The sequence below is a fragment of the Abramis brama genome (assembly GCF_963993115.1).
Source record: "Abramis brama genome assembly, chromosome: 25".
In the NCBI taxonomy this organism is placed as follows: Eukaryota; Metazoa; Chordata; class Actinopteri; order Cypriniformes; family Leuciscidae; genus Abramis; species Abramis brama.
In genome coordinates, this window is record NC_139987.1 from 27,126,453 (window position 1) to 27,149,978 (window position 23,526).

The window sequence follows — 23,526 nt, forward strand, 5'->3', positions numbered from 1 at the left end:
CATTGGGCGTATTTTCAATTCGCAATTTCAATTTGCGTAATTTGTAGGGTAATGGAAACGCAGATAATGTAAAGCTGTTTTGAAACAATTTATATTGTTAAAAGCACTATATAAATGACGGTGACTTGACACGTTTGTTCCTCAGCGGAGGCTCAAGCGCACGAGAAAGCGTCTCTTCAGGCCATGCAGCAGTTGATTCATCGCTCCTGTCAGACGCTGGCGCTCTGGAAGCTTCTGTGCGATCATCAGTTCAGCCTCATCATCTCTGAGATGCCCAAGGTACGACCCATCGCTCTCGTGCTTTCCTGAATATAAACAGCCTGAGTGTCAAATTCATAATGAAATAGGGCTGCGAGATCATGTAAAAAACTTGTTTTTCTGCGATATGAAAAGAGGACTTGAAGAGCTCTATTTGGAAAGTTTTCATAGGCCACGTTCACAGTGTTTTTGACCAATTCAATATGACTATAAAATAATGATTTTATTGTGATTTATTATTAAATGTCTTTCATTGGCCAAGGACCGCCCAGAAGCCAACTAACATAAATGTAAAGCAGCCAATCACAGTTCAGCGTACATTGAAAATGTAACGTCAATGTTCCTACAATAACAGACTGTCTTGTAAAACTCTTGGACGTATTTTAAAGAGTCTAAACATTCTTTACATGCTTTAAACTATTGAGCTTTTATTTTTGACGGGTTGCCGTCAACTAAAAACATGCACTCCTCGTTTCAGAATGAAGCACGGCACTGTGTTCATTTAACTGGTAGCGCACATGTTTATTTCATTAAATCGCAGACATATTGCGACTATTTCGATTTTTAAACAATATATATATCATGCAGCCCTATATTGAGACTTGATGCACAAACGTTCCTATCATTTCCCTCGCTGGTTTTCTTCCACTACCAGGAGTTTCAGGATCAGATTAAGGCCGTGAGTTTTAAGGACGTGGTTGTTTCTGGACGCGAGCTGAGCGGCGCTCTCATCACCGCGCTCATTAACGTGTACATCAAAGACAGCGCGTGTGTCGACACGGTCAGCGTTCACCTGAGGGACATCTGCCCTCTGCTGTACAGCAGTGACGACAGCACCTGCTCCAAGGTACCATTCTCACACAACACACACAAACCACACACAGTACGAAGATGGAAAAATAATTTGGTCACTGTGGGAAAGGAATCACGCAGTTTTATTTAGTTTTTTTGTGTGTTTATGCATTTAATATTTAATTTTATTTATTTCGTTTTTTATTTGAGTTTATTTTTTCGTTTTTTAATTAAAAAAAAAAAGTTTTTTATTTAGTTTACTTATTTTTGTTATTAATTTTGAGTTAATTATTTTTTTTATTTTTTTTTATTTTATGTTTGTCTGTCTGTATTTTTGTTTTTTTATTTATTAGATTTTTTTATTTATTAAATTTTTTAATTTTTCTTTAGTTTTTAGTGCACATTTATTATTTAGCTTATTTTTATGTATTTGTTATTTATTGACTTATTTATTAGTTTGTTTTATTTATTTTATTTTAAAAAAAACGTTTGTTTTATTGATTTTTTGTTTAGTTAGTTTTTTGTTTATCTTTGTATATATTTTATTATATAATTTTATTTATTTATTTTATTTTTATTTATTGTTTTTAGTTGCTTTAACTTGATTATTTTTTCTTTTAGTTATTAGTTTATTTAATTCATTCCAGTTTTTCATTTTATTTTAGTTAATTTGTATTTACATTGATTTAGTGAAATAGTTAGATTTTTATTTAATTTCAATTTCAATTCTGCATTCAATTATTTCAATAAAATTCAATATTCTCAATATGATCTTAATTCGACTTTGGTTCCTTGCCATGCCGCCTTAACAATTCAAGGCCAACGAGCTTCTCCAGAGCTCCAGACAGATCCAGAACAAGCAGGAGAAGGAGCGAACGCTGAAGGAATCCCTCCGTCTCTATCAGCAGATCAGCCACCACACAGACCTGCCACTCGTGTGCTCACAGTACCGGCAAGGTGAGCGTCTGAGCCGCGTCTGCTTTAAAGGGATAGTTCACCCAAAAATGAAAATTAGCCCATGATTTACTCACCCTGAAGTCATCCTAGGTGTATATGACTTTCTTTTTTCAGACGAATACAATTAGTGTTATATTAAAAAATGTCCTGGCTCTTCCAAGCTTTATAATGGCAGTTAATGGGTTTTTTTTTTTTGGAAGTCCATCAAAGTGCATCTATCCATGATAAAAGTGCATCTATCCATGATAAAAGTGCATCTATCCATCATAAGTGTGCATCTATCCATCATAAAAGTGCATCTATCCATCATAAAAGTGCATCTATCCATCATAAAAGTGCATCTATCCATCATAAGTGCATCTATCCATGATAAAAGTGCATCTATCCATCATAAAAGTGCATCTGTCCATCATAAAAGTGCATCTATCCATCATTAAAGTGCATCTATCCATCATAAAAGTGCATCTATCCATCATTAAAGTGCATCTATCCATGATAAAAGTGCATCTATCCATGATAAAAGTGCATCTATCCATGATAAAAGTGCATCTATCCATGATAAAAGTGCATCTATCCATCATAAAAGTGCATCTATCCATCATAAAAGTGCATCTATCCATCATAAAAGTGCTCCACATGCTCTGGCGGGTTAATAAAGGCCTTCTGAAGTGAAGCGATGCGTTATTGTAAGAAAAATATCCATTAAAAACTTTATGGACTAAAATAACTAGCTTCCGGCAGACGGCCTACGCAAGTCGACTTACGCCACAAGAGTAACCCGTGACGTAGATGTAGGAGTAGCGTAAGTTTTGAAGCCTCTTGCGTTTCAAACAAACAGGGCTGGGCGACAAACTCAAGCTCCTCCCACATTTCTCTTTAAAAATGATCATTTTAGACTTCTAATGGATAGATGCCTGATGGATTTCCAAAAAAATACACCCATTCACTCCCATTATGACTTGACTTGACTTGACAGACTTTATTGTCATTCAGTATACAACAAGTGTGTACAGAACGAAATTTCGTTTGCATAGGCCACAGTTTTTACAGTTTCAGTACAATGCAAATGTTTATGCAAAAAAAAAAAAAAAAAAAAAAAAAAAAAAAAAAAAATTCTGTAAGCAAAATATAAATAAATATACAAATAGCAGAATGGATTAAATATTAAATATACAAATATCTAAATAGATGTATGACAGCAGTCTAGTGTAAGACCAGCAGCACTAAGTATTATTTTTTAAGTGTTCAACAGTCTGATGGCTTGGGGAAAAAAGCTGTTATAGAACCTGGTGGTCCTACACCGCATGCTGCGGAACCTCTTTCCGGAGGCCAGCAGAGTAAACAGACCATAATGGGGGTGAGAGGAGTCGCTGCAGATTTTTCTGGCCCGAGATGCACAGCGGTTCTCTGCAATGTCCTGAATGGAGGGGAGAGAAGTGCCGATGATTCTCTCTGCTGTCCTCACCACTCTTCTCACATCCTTCCAGTCAGAGGCACTACAGCCTCCACACCACACTGAGATACAGCTGGTCAAGATGCTCTCTATGGTGCTTCTGTAAAATGTGGTGAGGATAGGTGGGGGCAGATGAGCTCTTCTCATCCTCCGTAGGAAGTACATCCGCTGCTGTGCCCTCTTCACCAGTGATGCAGTGTTTACAGACCAGGTAAAATCGTGTGTGATAAGCACCCCCAGAAACTTTGTACTGCTGACCACCTCCACGGTTATGTTGTTGATGAGTAGTGGAGCATGGCTGGGCTGGTTCTTCCTGAAGTCGACAATGAGTTCTTTGGTCTTGTCGACATTCAGGATCAGGCTGTTGTCTCTGCACCAGCCCACCAACTGCTCCACCTCCTCTCTGTAGGCCAGGTCCTTGTCATCCCTGATGAGGCCTACCACTGTTGTGTCATCCGCAAATTTCACAATGTGATTAGTGGCGTGCCTAGGGACGCAATCATGTGTCATTAGAGTGAACAACAGAGGACTCAGGACACAGCCCTGTGGGGAGCCTGTACTGAGGGTGATGACGCTGGAGGTATTCTGTCCAACCCGCACTGACTGAGGTCTATCAGTGAGGAAATCAAGCAGCCAGTTCCGCAAGGGGGTGCTGAAGCCCAGAGGTTCCAGTTTGTCTACCAGGTGTTGAGGGATGATGGAATTAAAAGCTGAACTGAAGTCCAGGAACAACAGCCTAACATGCGTGTTCTTCTCCTCCAGATGTGCGAGGCTCAAGTGTAGAGCGGAGGAGATGGCATCCTCAGTGGAGCGATTTGGCCGGTAGGCAAACTGAAAGGGGTCAAGCGTGGGAGGGAGTCTGGAGATGATGTAGTCTTTGACCAGCCTTTCAAAGCACTTCATTATGATGGAAGTCAGTGCGATGGGCCGGTAGTCATTTAGAGAGGTGATCCGAGATTTTTTAGGCACTGGGATAATGGTGGCGGTCTTTAGGCACGATGGCACTGTGGCTTGGTCTAGCGAGGTGTTAAAAATATCCGTCAGAACACAAGCCAGCTGGTCTGCACAGTCCTTGAGCACTCGCCCCTGTATGTTATCAGGGCCTGGGGCCTTCCGGGTGTTTACCCTCCTCAGAGACTTCCGCACATCAGCTATGTCCAGGCAAAGTGTCTTTTCTTGCTGATGGGGAACTGCTTTCTCTGCACGAGTGCTGTTTAGTGCCTCAAACCTCGCAAAAAAAATATTTAGTTCATTGAGGAGGTCAGTGTCAGCTTCACCTCCAAATGGAGGAGTTACCTTGTGGTTGGTGATAGCCCGTATGCCTTTCCACATGTTGCTGATGTTGGTGGAGTCATGGAACAAGTCCTGGATTTTTTTACTGTGAGTACGCTTTGCTAACCTAATGGCACGGTTCAGATTGGCTCTTGCTGTTCTCAGAGCCTCCACGTCGCCAGACTTGAAGGCAATGTTCCGTGCTTTTAGCATCTTGCGTACTTCTGCAGTCAGCCAGGGTTTCTGATTGGCTCGGGAAATGATGGTCTTCATGATGCTGACATCCTCTGTACATTTGCTAATGTAAGCTGACACTGATATGGCGTACTCATCAATGCTCGTATGCATTCAATGGTTCAGGAAGAACCATTATTATAAAGCTTGGAAGAGCCAGGACATTTTTTAATATAACTCCTATTATATTCGTCTGAAAGAAGAATGTCATACACACCTAGGATGACTTCAGGGTGAGTAAATCATGGACTAATTTTCATTTTTGGGTGAACTATCCCTTTCAATGCAGAGGAACTGAACGATCTTTATATTGCAAACTGACCCCCTTCTGCTCCCGTTCAGTGCGTTTCTATGAGGGAGTGGTGGAGCTGTGTCTCACGGCCGCTGATAAAAAAGACCCTCAGAAACTGGGGCCGCACTTCTACAGGAACGGAGAACCAGAGGAGGACTCCACCGGCCAGCAGGCCTTCCAGGAGAGGTCAGTACACACACACACACACACATACTCATCATTAGGGCTGTCAAAATGGCTGAAAAGCTAAATTCTAATTTCTTTATTAAATATTACCAAATTACAAATTATATTCTAATTTTAAATGCAATATTATGGTAAAGGAAAAAAGTACTGTATTGTCTCCTATGCCCACAAGAGGGCGCAAGCGAGCGCAATAAGCAAATATAAACCAAATCAAGCATCGCATCTTTTTTTTTAACTGAAATGACATTCACTTTTTAAAGTGAATTAACTTTTGAAACAATTGTTCTTAAATAAAATATAATTTCCTTAAAGTGCATGCAAGGAAAATTAGGTTACAATAGTGCATAAACTGTGTAAGTGCATCAGTAACCTGAGAAAACGTAATGAAGCGTAATGAACTACATGAACACTAAATAGCAAACTGGCATTCAGAAACACTCACTTCTACTCACTACATCTACATATAGTTCATCAAAAACCCCAGACGCTCATCTTGATCTGAGTGATGAGCGCTTTCTGTTGACAGTGTTTCCAGCTGATGAAAACACACGCTCAGCTCTGACCGATGTGCAGGTTTGGTCAAGCGTGTCGTTGCATGATTTTTCCCACGATCTGAGAGGGTTTTCATCAGCAGGCCTTTTCCCGCTATTTTTTTTAATTAGCAACGCAGCCGCAGCGCTGTATGTTGGATAAGCTAACAAACATAAACCGCGTCAGTTACGTCATCATCATGTCTCGTGCGCCTCTTGACACCAAAAACTCAAATGCACGTTTTTTGCATTCGAATATACAGCCCTACTCATCATATAGGATCCTAAGGTGCTCAGGTGGGAGTTGCAGGTTTGAATCCGCTCATAAATAAATAATTAAAACCATTTATTAAATTTTTGTCCAGACTGTCCTGTTATAAATGCATCACGGACACCATGCAGGAGTTGGTGAACCAGAGTAAAGCGGCCCCTCAGTCTCCCAGCGTGCCTAAACAACCTGGGCCGCCCGTCATGACCTCTGACCCCAACATGCTGAGCAATGAGGACGCTGCCGCCCATGTGAGTTACATGCCACCTGCTAGAACTTCAGTTTGATGCAGTTATTTTAATTTTCCAATGGAAGTACTTGTTAATTTTTTGAATTAGCTTTTATTTTTATATTTTTGCGCTCTTTTTAAAAAAAAAAAGTTTTAGTAATTTTGACATGTGCAAATGTTTTTTTTTGTTTGTTTTTTTTCTATTTAGCCTTAATTTCGTTTTTAGAAACTAGAATATTTTTTATTGCAGTTTTTATTTTATATTTCTAATTTTTGTTTTAGCAATTTAGTACCAAGGTTATTATAGTTAACTTAAACTGAAACGAAATAAAAAAAAATAATCTTTTTTTTAGGTCTTCGGTTTATATATTTTTGTCTTTCATTTAATTTCAAATTTTAGTTTTTGCTTTTCATTTATTTATTTTTAATTCAGTTTATTTATTTTAGTTTTTTACTTATTTTATTTACTTTAGTTGCGTTAGTGATTTTATTTGTAATGTATATCTATTTATTTTTTATTTAAATGAAATGTAAAAAAATAAATAAAAAAACAAACAAAGTAAATGTGTACTAAAACTAACAAACAGACTTAGTAAAACAAATTAAACTAAATAATCATTTGACTTTGATTTTCAACTTTGATTTTATTTCACTTTTTTGCCACGGCAACATTTTTAATTTTCGTTTACGTTTTTCCCCTAGTATTTGTTTTATTTTATTTCCAGCCTCATTTCAGTGAAAACAGGATTTGTAATGGTTAGATGAATGAACAGTAACGGCACTGATTCCTCACACAGTTTGAGCAGATGCTGGGTCTCGCTCAGAGATCTCAAGACGAGCTCTTCCACATCGCTCTCTATAACTGGCTCATTCAGGCCGATCTTACCGACAAACTTCTGGAGGTATGACAAAAATGATGCCGAGTTTTGCAACATAGATTAAGGTGTCTTTGCTCTGAGTGTTAAGGACCCGTTCTGCTCCGGTCCAGGTGAATTCGCCGTACCTCGAGGATCATCTGATGCACATGATCAAACAGGACCAGAGTAAAGTGCGTAACATGGACCTTCTGTGGCGATACTACGAGAAGAACCGAAGCTTTGGCAAAGCGGCGCACGTGCTGGCGCGACTGGCAGACATGCACAGGTTAGCCCCGCCCACTGAAATCTTATTGGTTCATATCACTCTTCATTTACATTTATTAAACATTTGTGGGAAAGGAATCACACACAGTTTTATTTAGTTAATTTATTCATTTTGGTATTTTTCTTTAGTTTTTAGTGCACATATTTATTATTTAGCTTATTTGCAATTTTATTTTATTTTTGTTTATCGTGCATTCTTTTATATTTATAAAATTTGTTTGTTTATCGACTTTTTTAATTAGTTTTTAGTTTTATTTACTTTAGTTATTTTAGGTTTTTCTATGTTTATCTATGTATGCATTTTATTTTTGTTATTTTTATTTGTTTTTAGTTGTTTTTACTTAAATATTGTTTTCTTTTATTTCTTTGTTTATTTGATTCATTCCAGTTTTTCATTTTATTTTAGTTGATTATTTACATTTATTTAGTGAAATAGTTCGATTTTTATTGATTTAAATCAGTGGTTTTATTTAAATTAAAATTAAATTATCTGTGAACCTTAATTCCACTTTGGTTTCTTAACAATTCCATGAACAATTCTTTTGTTACTTTTGAAGTTAACGATAATTTTGCCTTTTCAAGCATAACTTAATGTTTCTTTTTTTGGTATTCTTGTTTTTTTACATTTATATGAACCCATAAAGGTTCAATTTGCCTCAATCTGGTGGTGTCAAATGAGCTTGAGTGGTTAATGTTGGTTTTGTGTGCGTGCAGCACTGAGATCTCCCTGAAGCAGCGTTTGGAGTACATCTCGAGGGCCATTCTCTCGGCCAAGAGCTCGTCCTGCGCGTCTTCACTGGGAGCCGATGGAGAGTTTCTGCATGAGCTGGAGGAGAAGATGGAGGTAATGACACACAAGCAGCTGCTGAGGACCTGAATGAGCCATTTGTGGAATCTTAATTGCGACATTTATGGTTAAATTTAAAATGAGATTATTTTTTTTTAAAGCTCCAGGGTTTTTGAAGGGCTGCACAATATCAATATGATTAATTAATAAGGGCTGTTGATTTAACACGTTAATTAGATTAATTAATCCCGGTAAAAAATAACACGTTAAATGCATTTTAAGCACTTGCCACAGATCTACGTAGATCATCTGACATTTCATACAGTTGATTGGTGACGAACATGAAGCAGAGCAACAACTCACTGTGATGAAGCCTATAGAATACAGTAAGAATGACCCTAAAATTCAAGATATTGAGGCAAAAATACCCCGTACGAGTTTGTCTCATATTTGCATCATATGATATAGTTAAGCAATATCACACGAGTAATTAGCGTAATATCATACGAGTGCAAATGTGATATTGATTTTATATAAATGTTTAACCAATAAAATGTTAATATAGTCTTATTTAAGACAGAATATTGTCTGTTTTACCCAATTTTTTGCCCAACTGGCAGTCAAAAATGACAGAATTTGTCCACACAGCAAGTGCCAAAACCTTTACCAAGTTTCGTACCATTCCAATAAAGTAAACAATTTGTTAAAAAAAGTTTTGTACCAGAGGGTTTAGACATTTACCGCCAGCTACTGGCAGTTTTAGTTTCTTATTTAGTGTATAATTTCATTGGGGGGGGGGGGGGGATCTAATTTACATATTATTAAAAAAAACACATTAAAGGTATAGCTCATCCAAAAATTAAAATTCAGTCATTTTCTCAACCACATAGTCCAAAACATGTATGTGTAATCAATTCTATACTGAATCAAATAAAATATTTCTATTAAATATTTCTATTAGTTAAAAGTTGTATAAATTTGTTTTTGATACTTGTGCAAAATTGATTCCCAGGCCCCAGCGAGGATCGAACTCGCGACCCCTGGTTTACAAGACCAGTGCTCTAACCACTGAGCTATGGAGCCAGACCTGTTCTAGATCTGTCCACGTCACTATTTAAAAAGCACAAACACAACTTTGCATTGCACTAAGGGTGTGTCCAGCACTTCCTGTAGCTTTGTTTGTTTAAAGTTGAAGAGGAATGATGGATGACTCATTTGTCATAAATGTCATCCTTCTACATGCATAACTTTGTTTGTCCAATCCTAGCACACACTATTTACAATGATTGATATATATATATATATATACAGTATACAGTCATGTGAAAAATAATGGACACTATTGAATTCTTTGGTTTTATTTATCAGGACATAATAAAAAATCATCTGGTCGTTAGCAGGTCTTAAAATTAGGTATATACAACCTCAAATGAACAACACCACATGACATATTATACTGTCATTATTTATTTAACAAAAATAAAGCCAAAAAGTACACACCTACTGCTTCCATAGGAATTAAAGTCCCCTTTAGTCAATCATTTTATCCCTTAAAACTCATCTTTGATCACCAAAATGACATATTTAAAAGTTTTTTCCTTGAAAAAAAAATAGTCATGTCTTATAATATCTTGAATGTAACTCGACACCCTCGCCTCATTTAGTATGCGTGATTCTATGAATATGCAAATGAGCCCCGCCTCCACTCACTCGCTCAGCTCAGAGATCCACTGGTTGACGATCACACGTTGATCTGATTGGTTACAAGGTAGTTTGTGACGTCAGAAACACCAGCGATTTCAAAGCGTGTTTTTGAGACTGTCTTTGGTTCACTGCAGTTTTAAGGGGAAAATACTCAGCAATGGTGTCGAGTGTCTTTTAAAGGCCTTAAAACTCTTTAATGCTCCGTCATGAATCCTGCAGAGAGCCGTAATGCTGCTTTGTTCCTCAGGTGGTGCGGATTCAGGTGCAGATCCAGGAGTCCCTGCGCAGACAGTATTCCCAGCATCCCTCAGTGCAGGGAGCCATGACACAGCTCGACTCTGAGCTCATGGACATTACCAAGGTAAGCATGGAAGACAGTTCAGTTCAGCCAGTGTGAGCTTCTGTTGTGTTGTATGAACATTTCCTAGGCGTGCAACGGATCGCAATTGATCCGTGATCCGTACGGATCGGGTCCCACAGTTCGGCACGCATGGGATTCGCGGATTAACTGCTAAATTTAACCATCATAAGCCCTATTTGGATGGGACTAGTTTAACATGGAGAGGAGGGATAAAGTAATTTTTACCAGAGCTAGATTTTAGTCCCGTCCGAATGTGCATCTCAGTGATCATTATGGACAATGTCAGTAAAGATTACGGCGACTTTTACCTTCAGTAAAAAGGTCCGGAAAAATCTCTTAGGTAATACTAATCCCGTGCGAATAGACCCGCTGTAAATATGTACGTAAATGTTCCATAATCTGTTTAAAAGTAGTTTTCTGCGGGTTTTTCAAGTATGGAGACGCTTGAAGAAGCATCAGTTGTGTTCTAGACGCTGGGACGAGTCTGTGGCAAAACTCAAGTGTTTCACACACACCATTCAGATAAAAAAAAGCATTTGTTAGAGGCACGAAACATCTTTTAGCGTTAGATGAGAGCCTATTACCAACACAATCCAATCTCAATTTAATTAATAAAATTAAAAGTGTTTGTTCACGTGATATCAGGAAGCAACGTAATACGCACATGATGACAGGGAGGTGACGCCGGTGCTTAAATCGAGTGATCCCTCCACTTATGCTAGATTTCTTATCCCGTGCGAATTGGCCATTATTATTACAGACGTCCTGTGGTTAAGTTACATCACTCCATCTACCCTTTTTAAACTAATCCCGTCCGAAGAGGGCTATAGAGGGAAAATGTATCATTTGGACGTGTTTTGTCTTGCCAGTTTACACATTCAAACAATTTTAAACGCAGAAGAAGAGGCGAAACTCGGGACTTGCACGTTATCTGTGCGCACAACCGTACACACACACAGAGAGCGAGAGAGAGAGTGTGTGTGTTTCAGATTGAGCTCAAACACAGAATTGATTCCTCATTCGCGTTTCCTTGCTCTTGAACAGACACACACACACACACACACACACACAATGATGTCTAAATACCCTCAATATCTCAGGGAGTATTCTCTCGGTTCTGTCATGAGTGAACAGTGGAGGAAGAAACCGGATGTGTGTCAGTTCATTCGCTCTTAAAGTGACAGTAGCCTAATATTCCCGCTGTCGTCTGTCATTAATGTTAATAAAACAACAAAATACAGCTTTAGCAAAGATGAACCTATATTTAATTTCTACAGTGAACAGTGTTATTTTACATTTAGGCTTAATTATTCATTTCTGCACCTGAATATTACTGCTAGACTAACTTTGTTATTTAGTATTCATCTCTGCTTGTAATTTGTGTGTTTGTTCTTATTTTATTACTGACTGTTCACTTGTATTTAATAATGTTTGTACAGAATAATGTTATCAGTTAGGCTAGTAGTTTTTGATGTGGTAATGAAGAACTTCAGGTGAGCTTTAAGTAATAAATGAAAAGCAAATCGATCTGTGGCTCAAAACCCGTGAATGATTCGAACTGTGTATTTTGTGATCCATTGCACCGCTAACATTTCCTCTGTTGTTTCCCTCTCTGAAGCTGTACGGCGAGTTTGCGGATCATTTCCGGTTGTCGGAGTGTAAGCTGGCTATAATTCACTGTGCAGGACATTCGGATCCGATCCTGGTGCACTCGCTGTGGCAGGAGATCATTGAGAAGGGTAAAACCACAGACTGTCTTATTTTAGGGAGATATCCATCGATCTCTTAGGCCGTGTGTCCGCTGAAGCGTTTAGCCAAACGCTAGGCACTCTGCTAAACGCCTAGCTGTGGGCGCTTGAGAGCGTTTATTTTTAGCGCAGTATTTTTTTTCCAGTTGAGACGCTTTGCTTGTTATGATACGGAATAACCGTGAAAGTGTTACTAGTATCTCATTTCACACATATTTTGTTTCTGTGTTGATTCTATATAAAATGTCGATACAATGTAACGTATTTTCTCTGGCTCTTGTTTAAATGATTTTGTTCCATTATTCTGCTTGTTGATGTTGTACAGGCAGAATGTGGCGGTTGGTCGGTGTGGAATTAGTCCCGCCCCCTCCTCCACTGTGATTGGACAGTTGGGTAAAAAGTGACAGTGTTGCGTTTTACCCAAAGTTGAACATTCTTCAACTCTCGGCGACCTGTAAAAAACGCTGAGCGTTTCAGCGTGAAGAAAACCCGCAGCGCAAAACCAGCCGCATGAAAAAACGCTTTGGTGGACACACGGCCTTACACTTTTTTTGGCTGAAGATTGCATGCTGGTCATCTAGTGGCTTTGGTAAAACCTCTCCAGTTCGGTCGTGTTTAAGTGTCGTGGATGTGTGTGTGTGTGTGACGGCTGCTTGTGTGTTTCAGAGCTGAGTGACAGTGTGGCCATGAGCCCAGCGGACCGGATGAGAGCGCTGAGCCTGAAGCTCGTGTCACTGGGAAAGTCGTACGCTGGAACGCCACGATACTTTCCATTAGGTACCGTTTCCCCGATCAGTTCTGAGGTCGACTTCAGGCCTGGGTATCGAGGTCAAGACTGATTCTCACTTTGACAACATTAAATTTGAGAGAAACTATCATCACAGAAGAAGCTCTACACAGCAACCCGTCAAAATAAAAGTTTAACTTAAAACAAATTGTGATAGAAATATATTACTCTTGTACATTATAATGTATATTTTAATGTAATACTACTACTACTAATAATAATAATACAGTTATTATTAAAAAAAAATTCTTCTGTGATATAATTTTAACAGTAAAATTGTTGTGTATCACTTGTTTGCCAAAAAATTAATTTTCATTTGAATAAAAGATACATTAATGTTTATGCCTTCATTTGATTACCAGAAAAAATAAAATACACAACGCAGAAAAAAAAAATTAAAAAAAGTTTCATAGGGCCCTATTATTGTGTACAAATTAATAAGTTACATTGTTTTTATGAATTCAATTAATTAGATATGTTTTTGATTAAACCATTAAAATGGAATATAGACTAAATAAAAAGGTTGGTAAAAATAAAATGGAATTTGGAAGGAAAAAAAAACATTAAGAATGGAATTTTTGTTAATAACTGTTAATAAATTGCTGTTAAATTGAACAAGTTTCATGATTTCAATTAATTACACATGGTTTTTGATTAATAAAATTTAATTTAACCACCCAGAAAAATTAAAACGCGGAAAAACAAATATTGAATCCTGAAAAAATAAAACAGGAAAAATGGAATGCAGAAAAATTTAAACGGGGAAAAAACAAAAACAAATTTTAAATCCTGAAAAATTTAAACGGGGAAAAACAAATATTGAATCCTGAAAAATTTAAACGGGGAAAAACAAATATTGAATCCTGAAAAATTCAAACGGGCAAAACGGAATCCTGAAAAATTAAAACGGGGGGGAAAAAAACAAATTTTAAATCCTGAAAAAATAAAACGGGAAAAACAGAATCCAGAATAATTTAAACAGGGAAAAACAAATATTGAATCCTGAAAAATTAAAAGAGGAAAAACGGAATCCTGAAAAATTAAAACGGGAAAAACGGAATCCTGAAAAATTAAAATGGGGGAAAAAAACATTTTAAATCCTGAAAAAAAAACCCCGGGAAAAACGGAATCCAGAATAATTTAAACAGGGAAAAACAAATATTGAATCCTGAAAAATTTAAACGGAGAAAAACAAATTTTAAATCCTGAAAAAATAAAACAGGAAAAACGGAATGCAGAAAAATTTAAACGGAGAAAAACAAATTTTAAATCCTGAAAAAATAAAACAGGAAAAACGGAATGCAGAAAAATTTAAACGGGGAAAAACAAATATTGAATCCTGAAAAATTTAAACGGGACAAACTGAATTGACTCAGATTACACTAGGCATCTTGTAAAGTGTGCTTATCCTTCAGGTCGGCTGCATTAGCAGTTTAGCTCTCTTGTTTTTCCCTCTTCACAGTGATGTTACCGCCTCTGATATAACATTTTCTGTTCATAAAATTGGTATGGATAAAAGTATCGTTCAGGAAGCGGTATTGAAGTCATGTATCGGTGTGGAGAACTGTTGAACGATCCCCAGTCCTAATCACCTGTGTGTGTGTGAAGCTCCAGTGACCTTTCTAACGCTGTGTGATGTGCTCTTCAGATTTCCTGGTGAAGTTCCTGGAGCAGGAGGTGTGCCGGCTGAACTGGGACGTGGGCTTCGTCACCTTCACCATGCAGGAGATCGGCGTCCAGCTTCCACGACTGCTGGAGGTCTACGACCAGCTCTTCAAGACACGGGTACGAGAACCACTGAGCATCTCAAGCTCATTTTGTTTTCCCATAATCCTATTAAAGGGACACTTCACCGATTAGCATTAAGCTTTGTATCAGTAGAAACCCGGTAGTATTTTCATTTTAGTTTTTTATTTGTTTATTAATATAAATATTTTTTATTATTATTTATTCATTAATCCATAATACTTTTAAGGATTGCTTAATGGTAGTTATATTTTTATTTACTTTTTTATTATTTATTCATTTTAGGATTTTTTTATTTGTTTATTACTCCATAATTGCTTAACGTATATTTATTTACTTTTAAAAAATATTTATTTATTATTTCAGTATTTTTTATTATTATTTATAAATCCATAATCCTATTAAGGATTGCTTAACGGAAGTTGTTTATTTATTTACTTTCAAATATATTTTGGTTTTTTATTGTTTAGTAATTAATCCATTATACTTTAAACGATTGCTTACTGGTAGTTATATATTTATTTACTTTAAAAAATATTTATTTTTTATAATTTAGTAATTAATCCATAATACTTTTAAGGATTGCTTAATGGTAGTTATATATTTATTTACTTTTTTATTTATTCATTTTAGGATTTTTTTATTTGTTTATTACTCCATAATTGCTTAACGTATATTTATTTACTTTTAAAAAATATGTATTTATTTATTTATTATTTCAGTATTTTTTATTATTATTATTTATAAATCCATAATCCTATTAAGGATTGCTTAACGGAAGTTGTTTATTTATTTACTTAAAAATATATTTTTGTTTTTTATTATTTAGTAATTAATCCATTATACTTTTAACGATTGCTTATTGGTATTTATATATTTATTTACTTTCTTATTCATTTGTTTATTTTTTTGGATTTTTTTATTTGTTTATTACTCCATAATCCTTTTAAAAATTGCTTGATGTATATTTATTTACTTTAAAAAATATTTATTTTTTATAATTTAGTAATTAATCCATAATACTTTTAAGGATTGCTTAATGGTAGTTATATATTTATTTAAATATAGTAGTTATATATTATAGTTACAAAGTATATTTATTCATGTGTTTTGTTTTAATATATTTCCGATTTTTTTGGATCTTACTCAAATAGTCTTATTTATTTATTTATTTATTTATTTATTTATGTGATTGCCAATGATTTGTGTGTGTCTCTGCAGGACCCGTGTTGGCAGCGCCTGAAGAAACCTCTTCATCTGGTGCAGTGCATCCATGTGCTCCTGTCGGGATATGTGGATGATCCCAGCCGTGTGCCCACCTATGACAGGTAAACATCTCCAGATCTTCTCTACATTTCACATCGTCCCGTCCTTCACTCACTCCCTCTCTCTCTCTCAGACGGAGGTTCACTAACGCCTGTCTGGATAACATCTGTGGTTATCTGGTGGAGCTGCAGTCCTTGAGTCCAAACGCGGCCCTGCAGGACATCATACGCAACTTTAAATCCCTTCAGGCCAAGCTGGAGAAGCTCCATTGAGGACGGGGAAGGTCACGGTGTTTACAGTGGGCTTGTAAGAGTTTGAGGACGTCTCATCACACCAGCTCTTCTGCTGCCTTTGTGCCAGACACTGAATAATGTTCACTCATCCAGCCGTGGAAATGCCCAGCGGACGGCCAAAATAAACACTTCAGATGTGTGTGTTCTTTGGTTTGCAGAAGTTTTTGTACTGAGAATTCCAGATATGAGGGTAAATCTTCTCGTGTTTATCGTTAATCATTGGTATCTGTACAGTATTTGTTTATAAACTGTCCCGTGAGGCACTTATTCTAGATGTTTTCTATTGCTAAACACTTTCTGAGAGTGCGGAAACACTTTTTTTCTTGCGTGTGCAGACTGGATAAACGCTGAGGATGAAGCAAGCCCATAATAATATTCACCATATCTGTGGCAGATTTCCCATCAATGCTGTTTTCTTTTAAGTGTCTTCTCTGAATGGAAACGTCATGCTCTCGGGCGTTTTTTGACTGTTTTATGAAAATTACTAATTTTTATGAAAGTCTGAATCGTTTTCAACCACCATTTAGTTTTGTGTAATATCTATTGCAAATGATTTGAAATAATAAAAGTTTTGTTTTAAATCACAATTGTGTAAAATTTATCATTTTCTGAGAAATTGTTTGTTTTTCTGAGAGCATTTAAAAGATTTTACTATATTCTTTGTAATTTACATAATCTATATATAAATAATTTACATTATATATATTTATAGAGATATTGTTATAAATTAAAAAATAATTTAAAATACAAATGATTGTGTGTGATATGTATATATCAATATAATATAAATGATATATATACACACACACAATTGAAATGGCAAATTATGAACGATTTATATACATATAAACAATATATTAACGGTTATTTGTAATTTGCTAATTTTATATACTTGTATAATGTAAATATATTTACTATAATTTGATGTCTTGTATTATCCTTTGTCTTTAACAGATTTTTATGCTGATGTCACAGCAAAAATAACATGACAAGAATTGCATTCATATGCAGATTTATAATTTAAGTGGCATAGCGAACATAATTGCAGTGATTGCTGGCAGCAATTAGCAAAGCACAGGAGGGACAATCATTTCAGTGTTTTGCTTTGGTGGTGGAAAAATGATACAGCAGTTATAATTCACACATGCATTTCATACAAAAATGTGAAATAACAGATGTATTTACATGCACGACTAATTACTCAAACTTTATCTACATGTTTTTGCCGTTAAGCTACAGGCAACGATTTTTATTTCAATGCACTGGTCAATTTTAAATGCTTTTCATAACGTGTTTATTCATACTAGTGGAAAGAAAACATTTTATTGCACTTTTATTTATTTGCATCTGTAAATTTCATATGCAAAAAATATATCCTCCACTTCAGCAGCTTTACACGCATCAAACTTTACAGTTATATCTATATTCTGAAGGTTTTTACTGAGGTTCATATATCATCAACATTTTATTCATAAAACATTTTGCATATTTCAAAGTGCTTGAAGTGCTTGAATTTGACTTTTTGAAATTTAACTCTTGGAAAACCCTTGGAAAAAGTCATATTTATGAAAAGGTGCTTGAATTATTGGAAGACAATAGGCTATATTAGAAAATGGTGTTTAATTTTATTGATAAAACAATCTTTTTATACCATCTGATATTGATATAGAGCATTTAGCATAGCTATGAGTGTGAAATTGCTCATAATTAAAGTATATGATATAGCTTTCAATCTTCAGATCAATAAATATATATATATATTCAAAATCAGTTTGTATAAGGAAATGGATTTCTTTGTCATAGTATCCTTTTAATGGTTAAAGTTACCGCAGTCATTTCATGTGCTGCACTTTTTTTGTACCATTTTGCTGTATTATTTTTATTTATTTATCTATTGACCTTTTTTATCATATAAAAGATAATAAAGATATTGTTTGATAAGTGAGATCTCTGATTGTTGTCCTTGAAAACCAAAAAAGTAGTGCTTGAAAAGTCCTTGAAAATCCTGGAATTTCATTTTACTGTGTCTGTACAAACCTTGATATTTAACACGTGTGCATCAATTACAAAAAGTTATAAAGGTCCATAGTGGACAAAAATGTGTCAAAAAACTGTCATAAAAAAATTAAGCTTGGGAGCACAGACTTAAGTTTGGTCTCATTTTAAAGGAGACCAATTATTAATTATTAATTTATTACATATTATTAATGATTATTGCTGAAGTAAAAAGATTGTAAATTTTTTTTTTTTTAAAGTTGTCTGTGTGAGTGCAAGCTGTTGAAGCTCCGCCCCCAGTGCCGGGAGCAGCAGCTCATTTGCATTTAAAGGGACAGACACAGAACGAGGTCGTTTTTGCTCACCCTCAAGAACTGACAACTTTAACATGCGATATAAAAATATCTGTGGGGTATTTTGAGCTAAAACTTCACACACACACTCTGGGGACATCAGACTTATTTTACATCTTGTGAAAAAGGCGTTATACCACCCCTTTAAAGGAAATGGGCGTGAAATAGTAAAATTCCAATAAAAATACACACATACACACAATTTTATGCAGTATAGCATTAACACAGGCAAAGAAAAAAAAACGAAAAAGACAGAATACAACAACATTTCAGACAATTTGCCTTTATTATGTTGCACAGAACATCATAACAGTCCTTACCAGCAGGAGCAGTCGAGTTTCTTCACCCCGTACAGATACACGTACGGGACGAAACAAGTGTAAGATGCTCCTATAAAATTGGTCAGCTTCACAGCCAGGATTGAGATTCTGAAGCTGCTGTAGATGCGCAGCACGAGGTGAGAGAGCCAGCAGATGATGAAGATCGTGGCCACCGCCACCACGCTTTTAGCCGCGCGCGCCTGGCTATTATTCACTGCTTTAGCCTTAGTGGCCATTGCTTGTGTTCCCGAGTTATTATTTGGAGGATTTGTTCCTTTAGAGAGATCCATAACTCGTTTCTGGCTCTGCAGCAACACAAGGACGATCTGCACACTGGCGTACGTGATCCCAACAAGAGGAACGACGTTCGCCAAAAGAAGATACAGCGCGTCATACGCATGTTTCTCCGCGAGCGTTGGGAAACGTTCCTCACAAACTTCTAAACTCTCATTCCCATCATGTTCTGCGATGAAAAAGTGGGGAACGCTGAACATCAACGCCACGCTCCAGCTCCCAGCGAGGAAAACGGTTACGAGTCTCAGATTGTCCATCTGAACCGGACCTCCTCCACGTTTGGTGGATCCCACTAGTTTCTGATGCCAGTACAAGCTAATGAACATGGTGGAGAAGATGCTGCTGGTCTCGGAGAGATCGGAGGAAAACTGAAGCACGCCACAGTAGTTTCTACCCATGAACCAGTTGTTCACAAACTGCGCCAAAGTGTCGGGCAGATCCACCAGGCAGTTCGTGATGAGATTGGACACGGCCAGGTTAATGAAGAGAAGATCGTTGGGACGCAGTTGAGATTTGGGAAGGGAACGCAAACCCAGCCAGAAGTTCCCTGTGATTCCAGTCAAGCAGAAAAACGCTCGTATAGACGATTCGACCCAGTCTTGAACCTCCATCTCAGAGTTTTCCTCCTGAAGTCTGGCTTTTGCTTTGCATTTACAGATCTGACTTTATAAGGTAGATCACATCACTGAAATCTCCTCCCATAATGCTGAGATGTGAGAGGAGGAGAGATGTGTGAGTGCTGGGATTAACAAATTAGACCAGGCGAAATAACTATTTTAATGAGATATAAACGATCATGTGAACTGGAAGATGCTCAGCTTACAGTCGTGCTCAAAAGTTTACACACCCCTTGCAGAATCTGAGAAAATGTTAAAGTCCCCCTGTGGTGGAAATCCAGCTTTTAATGTAGTTTATATGTCTATGTGGTGTTTTAATATGCTTTAAGACAAACCATGTGTAAGTTCATAAGTCGACACCATTGCTGAGTATTTTCTCCTTAAAACTGCAGTGAACCAAAGAGTCTCAAAAACACGCTTTGAAATCGCTGGTGTTTCTGACGTCACAAACTACCTTGTAACCAATCAGATCAACGTGTGATCGTCAATGAGTGGATCTCTGAGCTGAGTGAGTGAGTGGAGGCGGGGCTCATTTGCATATTCATAGAACCGCGCATACTAAATGAGGCAAGGGTGTCGAGTTACATTCAAGATATTTTAAGGCATGAAGACATTTTTTTTCAAGGAAAAAACATTTAAATATGTCATTTTGGTGATCAAAGATGAGTTGAGGGATAAAATCGACTACAGGGAGACAAAATGCATTGCTATTTTTTATTTAGTGCTGTCCTGAATATGATATTTTACATAAAATATGTTTACATGACAAAAACAAAAACAAAAAAAACAGCTGAAATTTTTAAAAATGACCCCGTTCAAAAGTTTATGAACCCTTGATTCTTAATACCGTGTGTCATTCCCTAGATGATCCACGACTGTTTTTCTGATTGGTTGTTCTCGAGTCCCTTGTTTTAAACTGACCAACGTTCTTCAGAAAAATCCTCCAGGTCCTGAAATTTCTTCAGTTTTCCAGCATCTTTTGCATATTTTAACCCTTTCCAGCAGTGACTATGATTTTCAGATCCATCTTTTCACACTGAGGACAACTGAGCGACTCAAACACAACTATTAAAAAATGTTCAAACCAGGGGCGGACTGGCCATCGGGAGCACCGGGACATTTCCCGGTGGCCTGACGGTCGTTCTGGCCTGCCGGCTGCCGCTGTGCAGACCATCAGCCTGGCATGTGATAGGCTGGTGTGCAACTACGAATGCAGACGCAGCAAGCTGCTGCAAAATCCCAGCCATGTTCGCCAGTAAGGGAACAGGTCGGTCAAGATTACATTTACATTATATTTATAATAATTTGGCATTGGGGTGTGCGATATGACGATTTTTGATCGTGGACGATTAAAATGTCTCCATGATCTGCTTTTGAAGAAATATCGTAGAATCGTGGTGCATTCTATCAGTTGCTGTTCTGGCGCCTCTGTCCCAACATCCTGAACAACGCGACGTACACGCTGCGGAACGGGACACTGCAGTTTACAAAAGTTCATAATTTGCATGTGCTTTAATGCCTTGTCGGTTAAACATTTAATTCGCGTGCTGATGCGCTGTTCTAACGTGTGCGTTTCTCAGCGCGTACATGTGAAGTTCACATGCACTAAAAGCCTGTCTACCAGCGCCTGGATACTGGACAAAGTTATCCTTTGAGTCTTATTGTGCTAATACTGTCAAATACACACAAGGTTTACATAAACAAAGTCGGTTATGTCTAAAGTGAACGCAAACTTGAGAAAATTTAGAGAAAATCTGCTTGTCAAATGCGTGTATAATAGACGCGTCGCGCGCAACTCTTAAAGAGACAGTAGCAATAGTAAACACGATGCCGCTTCTCCTTAAAGGGATAGTTCACCCCAAAATAAAAATTCTCTCATTATTTACGCACTCTAATGTTATTCCAAACCTGTATTAATTTCCTTTTAATATTTTCTAATATTTTTCTAATATTAATATTTTGAAGAATGTGGCTATCCAAACAGTAGCTGGTCCCCATTGACTTCCATAGGAGAAAAATATACTATGGAAGTCACTGGGGTACATCAACTGTTTGGTTACCCACATTCTTCCAAATAACTTTTATTTTCAACAAAAGAAAGAAACTTATTCGAGTTTAAAACAACTTGAGAGAGTAACTTATGACAAATAGCATTTTTAGGAGAACTATCCCTTTAATGTTAAAAAACAACAAAATGCAAAGAGAAAATCACTCACTGCTCCTGACTGATAATTTTTAATAGTAGCTTTAATAAGTATCAATGTATAATTTATACAGTGAAGTCTATGTTTTGTTTTATTTTCATATTTGTTATTTTTGTTATTTTAATTACTTTCTTCAATGCTACTGTTAAATACACCTACTGTAGCTGAAAACATAAAGCAAATGTTTATTTAATTTGTATATTAAGTTGTGTATGAGTAATGTGTATCTTTGATCTTAATATTTAATAACAAAGAAAATGACAAAAAAATATCTTCGCCCCTGTCTGCTATTCTTTTTTATTTTATATTTTGTTACCTAAGGCTTTGTTTTTAAAATATGGACATTAGTTTGGCTGTAATGCTCAGTCACAAAATAGTAAAACCAACATTAAAAAAAGAATCGTGATAAAATCGTGAATCGTGATTTTTCTGAAAAAAATTGTGATATTATATTTTTGCCATATCGCCCACCCCTTTTGAGCACTGAAAATACATAAAATGTAAATATTTCAACATGTGAATGTGTCTCTTATTATCTCTTTTAAAAAGCTAATTTTCTATTTGTCATTGGTTTGGTAGTATAAATGGTGTATTCCTAGTGAGTTTTTAAGGGTTATTTTTTTATTCATTTATATTGCATCTGGTAGTCTACCTGTTACATTAATAGGGTTAGCCTACAAGTTTATCAGTCCAGTAGATTACATGAATAGGGTGGTGGTGACTGCAGCAGCAGAGGTGGCCTGGCAGTGGAGTCAAATTCCCGGCCTGAATTATTGTCCCAGTCCGCCACTGGTTCAAACATTCACTGACGCTCCAAGGAAACACTGCATTAAGAGCATTTGAAGATCAAGGTAAATTCTACTTAATTATCTTCCGGGAAACATGCAAGTATATTACCCTGGTAATCCAGAGTTCTCCTGGAGCACAAGTTGAATTTGCTCAGCGAGTTACTCTGGTGTCGAGCAATGGAGCTCATTAAATATGCCCCTCGATCTGAGCTGCACCAATCACATCGGGTTATCTGATATAGGCGGGCCAGAGGCGAGATGACGACAGCGCTGTGAGGTCGAAGTCATTAGTAAACATTGCAAGATGGCTATGGATGAACACCAGTTGTTTGAAACGGCTTTGGCCGCTACAATGAGCGAGTTAGACTTGGCTTTTTATCTAAAAGAGGAACAGAAGACGCCGCTCGAATCATTCCTTTGCATTAAGGACGTTTTTGCTGTTTTGCCGACCGGATACGGTGCCGGTGCCGCCCCTCGAGCTGGCCAATTTTCATTAGTTGACGCCAGACCATTAATCTTTTAGATTTAGGTCTGGATTTCCAGGCTAAGTATATCCTGTTGCTTAATGAAAAAAAAAAAAAAAAAAAAAAAAAAAAAAAAATATATATATATATATATATATAAGATATATAGACAAAATACGTTTTTTT

General features: G+C 36.7%; 2 protein-coding genes across 5 annotated transcripts in view; one reads left to right on the top strand and one right to left on the bottom strand.

The window, feature by feature from the left end:
• Positions 1 to 16,892, top strand: part of nup155 (nucleoporin 155) — a 43,638-nt gene extending 26,746 nt beyond the window's left edge. For all 4 annotated transcript variants that reach the window (XM_084104033.1, XM_084104035.1, XM_084104034.1 and 1 more), the window contains 14 exons: positions 146 to 279; positions 914 to 1,105; positions 1,869 to 2,007; positions 5,309 to 5,444; positions 6,340 to 6,493; positions 7,269 to 7,373; positions 7,460 to 7,614; positions 8,328 to 8,457; positions 10,352 to 10,465; positions 12,084 to 12,204; positions 12,880 to 12,990; positions 14,649 to 14,785; positions 15,968 to 16,074; positions 16,146 to 16,892. In XM_084104033.1, the coding sequence (XP_083960159.1) occupies positions 146 to 279; positions 914 to 1,105; positions 1,869 to 2,007; positions 5,309 to 5,444; positions 6,340 to 6,493; positions 7,269 to 7,373; positions 7,460 to 7,614; positions 8,328 to 8,457; positions 10,352 to 10,465; positions 12,084 to 12,204; positions 12,880 to 12,990; positions 14,649 to 14,785; positions 15,968 to 16,074; positions 16,146 to 16,284 (1,874 nt within the window). In that variant the 3' untranslated portion in view covers positions 16,285 to 16,892. The remainder of the gene's footprint in view (positions 1 to 145; positions 280 to 913; positions 1,106 to 1,868; positions 2,008 to 5,308; positions 5,445 to 6,339; positions 6,494 to 7,268; positions 7,374 to 7,459; positions 7,615 to 8,327; positions 8,458 to 10,351; positions 10,466 to 12,083; positions 12,205 to 12,879; positions 12,991 to 14,648; positions 14,786 to 15,967; positions 16,075 to 16,145) is intronic.
• Positions 16,893 to 18,969: 2,077 nt separating this feature from the next.
• Positions 18,970 to 19,878, bottom strand: ora5 (olfactory receptor class A related 5; the record flags this gene model as incomplete). Its single annotated transcript, XM_084105442.1, has 1 exon — positions 18,970 to 19,878. One exon carries the CDS (start codon positions 19,876 to 19,878, stop codon positions 18,970 to 18,972), a length of 909 nt encoding a protein of 302 aa, XP_083961568.1.
• Between the last annotated feature and the right edge of the window lie 3,648 nt (positions 19,879 to 23,526).